The sequence below is a fragment of the Micromesistius poutassou genome, assembly GCF_964030765.1.
Source record: "Micromesistius poutassou genome assembly, chromosome: 12".
In the NCBI taxonomy this organism is placed as follows: domain Eukaryota; kingdom Metazoa; phylum Chordata; class Actinopteri; order Gadiformes; family Gadidae; genus Micromesistius; species Micromesistius poutassou.
The window spans coordinates 9,922,255-9,929,559 of record NC_140282.1 but is presented as its reverse complement, the minus strand read 5'-3'; the positions used below and the strand labels follow the sequence as shown (position 1 = coordinate 9,929,559).

General features: G+C 47.2%; 1 protein-coding gene across 2 annotated transcripts in view; it reads left to right on the top strand.

Annotated features, from left to right (window-relative positions):
* The first annotated feature begins 3,070 nt into the window (after positions 1-3,070).
* LOC311356311 (phosphatidate phosphatase LPIN1-like) overlaps positions 3,071-7,305 on the top strand; it is an 18,151-nt gene continuing 13,916 nt past the window's right edge. Inside the window, exons 1-3 of one of the 2 annotated variants that reach the window (XM_084476081.1) lie at positions 3,071-3,230; positions 5,113-5,313; positions 6,039-6,134. In XM_084476081.1, coding sequence (XP_084332207.1) covers positions 5,122-5,313; positions 6,039-6,134 — 288 coding nt within the window. In that variant the 5' untranslated portion in view covers positions 3,071-3,230; positions 5,113-5,121. The remainder of the gene's footprint in view (positions 3,231-5,112; positions 5,314-6,038; positions 6,135-7,305) is intronic. The other variant, XM_084476082.1, reaches the window with a different exon arrangement.

The following is a 7,305-nucleotide window of genomic DNA, read 5'->3' as shown; positions in this document are numbered from 1 at the left end:
TAAATTATAAGAATGCTGACGAATTATATTACTTAGAAATTAGGAAATCTAACATGTGTATGGGACACAAATGCAGCTGATATTAAATCCATGAAGGCCATTCTCAGAATAAACGCCGGCCAAGTAGTACAGCATGCAAAAGAATGTGAGGACGGCCGCAGCTATCGACCAACAAGCCAGGAAGCCAACTAGTCAACATTACGCAATGGCGGGTCATAGGGGACATCCATCCCGAGGTTTAGCTGCAGAACAATCTGTGCCTGCTGCAACACAGCGCTGAATGGTAAACAAACACTCAACCAGTGGGCCCTCGGACGGCTCACATGACTCACATGACTTACTATACTGGAACTCCGCCCGGACAATGTTGTTTTGCACTACATGCTTATGCAATATTAAGTGAGTGAACAGGTTTCATGCATTTGCACCAAAAACAACAAAAAAATATGAGAAAAAGGGGACGCAAATATTATACAACGAAAATAACTGTTGTATCCGTGCAGCTAGAAGGCTATTGATCGAACTGCTGCGGTCGTGCTTGGGGTAACAAACGGTCGGTCACGTGTTTGATCATCCGGGTGGCCCCTGGCCGAACAGGACTTCCGATTGGCTGAGGAAGCCCATCCCCCTGACTACCCTGCCGTCTCCGAGGTGACGATTTGAGGACATTCCTGAGCCCATCACGAGTCGATCGCTGCTGCTGACGCCTCACACCACCTCCTCCCTCCCTCGCCTCTCTCTGTTTCCCCTGGTCGTCTCTACCAATCGGGGCACCTGCCGCACGCACTTCGGCCACAGCGGCAGCAGAAATGATCGACAATTATCGACAATTATCGACACACGCACACACGCATGCACGCGCACGCACGCACACACGCAGGTCGCAGACACACGCTGCAGCATATACACAAACACGCACGCACAGACACGTACGCACACACGCATGCACGCACAATCACGCAAACACACGCACGCGGCGCGTATACACACAACGACACCCACGCACACATACACAACTACACACAGACACACACGCACGCACACACTTACACATACACACAAACACACACACACACACACACACACACACACACACACACACACACACACACACACACAACTGCATGCACACACAATCTCACACCAGAGTATAATGGTCGACCCAGATGAACAAACAACACACAATGTACACTGACAGCACGTGGTAAGGCAAATGTCCACAACACCAACATGAAACCACTAATGGTCAAATACCTAAGATTTCATATGGAAAAGTTAAGTATGTATATTGTAGGCCTACACTGGATCTAATACTTTGCAAAAGAAAACGTTTACAGTTTGAATTGAAACAGTGGAGAATAATGGAGCAGTATCATTAGTAATCATATAACAACACTAGCGAATGTGACACTCAACGTAAACTTTAGTTTTATGTTGGGGATCATGGAGAGAGAAGCAGTGCCTCGTCTGATTTGTTCCCGCTCTCTTCTTGTCTCCCTCCCACTGCTCTGTTTCTCCCTCCCCTCTCTCTCCTCCCTCCTCCTCCGCCCTCCCCCTTTCCCAGGATGAATGGGTCGGTTCTCAGAATAGTTCTCACGTGTTTCCTTGTTCCCAGTTTAACCCCTGTTCAGAGGAGAGAACGTGTCTGTGTGTACGAGTGTGTATGTATGTGTGTATGTCTGAGAGTGTGTGTGCGTGAGTGTGTGTGTGTGTGTGTGTGTGTGTGTGTGTGTGTGTGTGTGTGTGTGTGTGTGTGTGTTCAATGCTAGATATGCCACCAGACCACACACACACACACACACACACACACACACACACACACACACACACACACAAGCACACACACGTTGTGGTGTTTCCTGGAAGAGCCACATTCCAATGGTCCTCAAATTCACTAATACTTCACTCATTCCTCTGGCCTCATGGGGCTGCCCAGACCTGTGTGTAGTCTGGATGGAAGCTCCATACTGTTGGGTTTTCTAGGGTTTTGCACTTGTTTCATTTCAGTTCAATGATTTAGAGGTGTAGTAAACATGCCTAACAACATGTACACTACATTACACTCATAAGTCACATAAAAGTATACAACCATACAAAGTCTCTCTCTCTCTCTCTCTCTCTCTCTCTCTCTCTCTCTCTCTCTCTCTCTCTCTCTCTCTCTCTCTCTCTCTCTCTCTCTCTGTCTGTCTTCCTCTGTCTGTCTCTCTCTGTCTCTCTCTCCCTGTCTCTCTCTGTCTCTCTCTGTCTCTCTCTGTCTGTCTGTCTGTCTGTCTGTCTGTCTGTCTGTCTGTCTGTCTGTCTGTCTCTCTCTCTCTCTCTCTCTCTCTCTCTCTCTCTCTCTCTCTCTCTCTCTCTCTCTGTCTGTCTCTTGGTGGGACAGGACCCAGTAGAACACCATAACAAGGGATCCAGTAACATGAGGAGGAGAGGAGAGACCTTGTGGTCACACAGTATCTTAAAAGGGGCAGTGGGTCCTCCATAGCAACAGCAGAGGGGTTGTGGGTTCAGTTCCCTGCAGTGCTCTTCATGGCATTGAGGAGCCCATGAGCAATACGCCTTGACTCCTAACTTCTGCCCTGACAAGCTGTTAAATGAATGTTGTTTTGCATTAAGCATCATGGTCTCAGGCCTTTAATCCACTTATACTGGAAGAAAATTATTTTCAGATCAAATTGGATTAAAGCCATGTAATTGGTATCAACAAAATCTTCAATTTGTGTTGATGCAGCTGCAGAGGACGTATCAGCAAGACATCATATGTATTAGTACATAATGTGATTATACGCTTGCATGGTCAATTTCTGTTATTTCTTTTTTTCATTAGCATTGTTAAACATGTTACATGCACCTAAGTATTCAATTATGGCGTCGGGTGCCGAAGCGTATTTGTAACATGAAACCCACTGGCCAAGTGCAGTCTGATCTTCACCGACTTCAGAACGCGTTATTTACACCAACTCTGACGTCACCAGCCACGCAGCCAACGGGGATGGGCCATTTTCCGGCGGGCGGGGGTGGGAGGAATATGTGTGCAGCGCTTTTAAATATTGTACAGCCTCGAGTAAGCAGGCAATATCAAATGTCAGCATTGTGCCGCCGCGGTGCAACACAATATTTCCCAGGGACTTAATGAAAGGACCTTGAAGGAGAGGAGATATCCGTCATTTGGACAGTATTTGGATGGCAGAAGGCAGACCATCTCGGAGCGCACAGCGGCATCAATAGATAATGTATGTAGTCATGTTTTTGTCTTTTTTCTGCACAGCGCGCAGGCACTACAGTTGACTGATTATGATTGGGTTAAGGGGTGCACTGTTAATACGATTCACAACCCTGCATTGTTGTTGTTTGTCCCGCTGCGTAACGCCACGGTTGTTGTGCTGTTGTGCGCCTTTTGGATGTCTGTGGCGCAGAGGCTCCGCAAGGACATGCAGTGTTTATCAGCAACACTACGGGATGTAGCTGCTCGGTGTGAGGCTTCCCCCAACGTGCCTCGTATTGACTATGCCATACCCGTTTTGATCGTGGAATGCATTCCTGATGCTTAACATCGACACTTCTATTGCCACATGAAACGTACACGCACTGCAGGTTAGACTAGATCCGTGACAGGTGAAGTAAATCATGATCGCGTCAGGTTTTGTTTTTGTGAGGTTCACGCTTCATTTGGCCCACGAGTCATCACTGTCCTCAATTACACAACGTGTGTGTGTGTGTGTGTGTGTGTGTGTGTGTGTGTGTGTGTGTGTGTGTGTGTGTGTGTGTGTGTGTGTGTGTGTGTGTGTGTGTGTGTCCTAGTAGTGGAAACATATAGCAGATAGTGTTTTGTGTCACTCGTCTTCACAAGCCGCGTGGCATGCGTACGCACACAGCGCCACAATAACCAGAAGCCCACTATTAGACGGAGGCTACTTGATAGGATGCTGTATTTGTAAGCATTTATTTTTAACAACCAAGAAGTTAACACCCCCAAGTGGGGCTCCCTGTCCTGTGATTGGTTATGATAACATAGAAGTGTGAGTCAATTGGCTGTTCAAACAAGGATCTCCATTGATGTCCTCGGAGGGGAGGGACGTTCACGTTCCGCACAGAGCACCTCTGCACGTGGTGATCTGTCTGTCTCCCTGTCTGTCTGTCTGTCTGAGCGGTTCCACAACAAGACGCGGTTGCAGGAGCAGCGATAAACCATTATGCAATCTTGCGTCCCTTCCTCCACACCTTAACGGTTTCCACCCGCATTGTCACAGAGCTTGCGAGACACGTGTCCCGGCCTGTTCGTGTTGAAACAGAGGAACTGCACCGAACATTAGTTGATGACTGTTAATAACGTCAATCTGCCAGCGACATGACAGGAGCCCGCGGCGAGCCGTGATGGCTTTTGAAGAATTGTCTTTCTAGGTTTGCCAGGCCTCTGAGTCATGGCATCCTGGGACCATGAGAAAGTGCCGACATAAAGACTAAAGAAGCCGCAAAACAATATTTCTTTTAGACTTCAACTTCCTCTGTGGCCACACTTTAAGAATTGCTATCTTTTTCACACACCTCCATATCTTTCTCCCTCCATACCGTTCTCACACACCTGTCTTTTCTTTAATTTCTATCTCACACACACACACACACACACACACACACACACACACACACACACACACACACACACACACACACACAACACACCCTTTCCGTCCTCTCTCTCTAACTCTGGCAAATATTCAATAAAACACATTAGGATACACGAAAAGATGACTCAATTACAGTTAACTTGAGTGGTTGGGTAATTTGTTACTTTACAACCTTGTTTTGTTTTGCCTCGCTCGCTCTTTGTGACACTAGAACTGTATGTGTCTGCCTGTCTGTCTGCTCTCTCTCTCTCTGTCCCTCGACAGCGTCTCTCTCTCTCTCTCTCTCTCTCTCTCTCTCTCTCTCTCTGACAGTCTCCCTCTCTCTCTCTAACACCGTCTCTCTCTGACAGTCTCTCTCTCTCTCTCTCTCTCTCTCTCGCTCTCTCTCTCTCTCTAACACTGTCTCTCTCTCTCTCTCTCTCTCTCTCTCTCTCTCTCTCTCTCTCTCTCTCTCTCTCTAACACGGTCTCTCTCTCTCTCTTCCCTGCAGTCCCAGACCATGAACTATGTGGGTCAGCTGGCGGGCCAGGTGTTCTTCCAGGTCAAGGAGCTGTACCGGGGCCTGAACCCGGCCACGCTGTCCGGGTGCATCGACGTCATCGTGGTCCAGCAGCCCGACGGCTCGCTGCACTGCTCGCCCTTCCATGTCCGCTTCGGCAAGATGGGGGTGCTGCGGTCCCGGGAGAAAGTGGTGAGAGGACATCACTGTTATATAGACACACATATATATATATATATATATATATATATATATATATATATATAGAATATATAGACTTATTAAGACTTATTATATATAGGTTATTAAGGAGCAGGTAGGGGTTAGACAGTACAGACACAGGTTATAAAGGAGCAGGTAGGGGTTAGACAGTACAGAGACAGGTCATTAAGGAGCATCTAGGGGTTAGACAGTACAGAGACAGGTCATTAAGGAGCAGGTAGGGGTTAGACAGTACAGAGACAGGTCATTAAGGAGCAGGTAGGGGTTAGACAGTACAGAGACAGGTCATTAAGGAGCAGGTAGGGGTTAGACAGTACAGAGACAGGCCATTAAGGAGCATGTAGGGGTTAGGGGGCATCATGCTCTAGGATGCCTACAGGTAATGTAGACTGTGGACAATATTGTTCAAACACTGAACCTTTTATCTAGAAGTCCAACACCCTATCCTCTACCCTATACTCTACCCTCTGCCACCACATTAGATTATGTTACATAAGATATGTAACATAATCATAAGATAACATAAGATAACATTTCATCAGATCAGTTGTTTTTGCTGAGGAACGTTTTCCCCCGGGGTCAAACACCCACACATACAAAATCAAACCTTTTTTTGCAGGCTTTTTGTATAGGTATAGGTGTAGGTGTTGTATAGGTTTGTGTGTATTGAGCTCCAGTGTGTGTTTGTGCGTCAGGTGGACATCGAGATCAACGGCGAGGCGGTGAGTCTGCAGATGAAGCTGGGAGACAACGGAGAGGCCTTCTTCGTCACGGAGACGGAGAACATGCTCGTGAGACACACACACACGCACGCATCCTCACACACACACGAGCACACACGCACGCACGCATCCTCACACACACACACACACACACACATGCACGCACGCACGTACGCACCCACGCATGCAAGCATGCATGCACCCACACACACACACTAAACACACAATAAGCAGACACAAAATCACACACAAATGCACACACGCAATCACGCACACAAAAGGATAATTAGGATTTATTGGGGAGAATTGTTCAGACAACTTTATTCAAATGTCAAACGGTGTGTCATGTATGTATGAGATGGGGATCAAGAGAATGGATGATAGAGGGATGGAAGATAGAGAAGAGAGGGATGGAGGAGAGAAGGATGAAAGGGATAAAGGATAGGGTAAAGGTCAGCATTGGGAGTATGTTGCCCAGACAGGATCCCCCACCACCACAGAGCTGTTTTAATCCAACACAATAATCTGATGGATTAAATTGGTCTAATTCCGGCCTCCTTTGGATCTGTAGGCTGCTGAAGGAAAGCCTCCCCTCTCTCTCCCCCCTCTCTCCCCCCGTCTCCTCCTCTCTATAACCCACCCCCCCCTCCTCTGTCTTCTGCTCTCCCGTCTTTCCCCTCTCCTCCCCTCTCCTCTTCCCTCCCCTCATATCGCCCCCCTCAACTCCCCTCTAGTACAACCCAGTTGGCTCATGTCCTAATAATAAATCTCTCTCTCTCTCTCTCTCTCTCTCTCTCTCTCTCTCTCATAATTCATCCCCTCTTTGCTGTGACCAGTTCATACAGAGGGAAGAGTCTTCTTCAGATGGTTGCCTCGGGATATGTAGTAAAGTCATGAATTATTGTATAATAACAAGATCAGATAGGATGAGACTAGAACGGGATTAGAGAAGACCAGATTTGATTATTAATATGATTCAATTAGAGGAGAACAGACTCTCAAACATGAGGGCTCAACAGTTGAATGTTTAGGCAAGGTCAATGTGAATTCATTCTGTCATTCTGTTTCCCTGTAAAGACCTTTCCTGTTAAATATGACGATCCAACTCAAACACTGCTTATCAGGTTTCCCTGGATCGGTCTCTGTGGTAACCCAGAACCGACCGGGTCCATGATCATGATCGCAGTCCATTAGAGCCTCAGTGTCTCTTCCATTAGAGCACAAAGTGTATATCTCACCC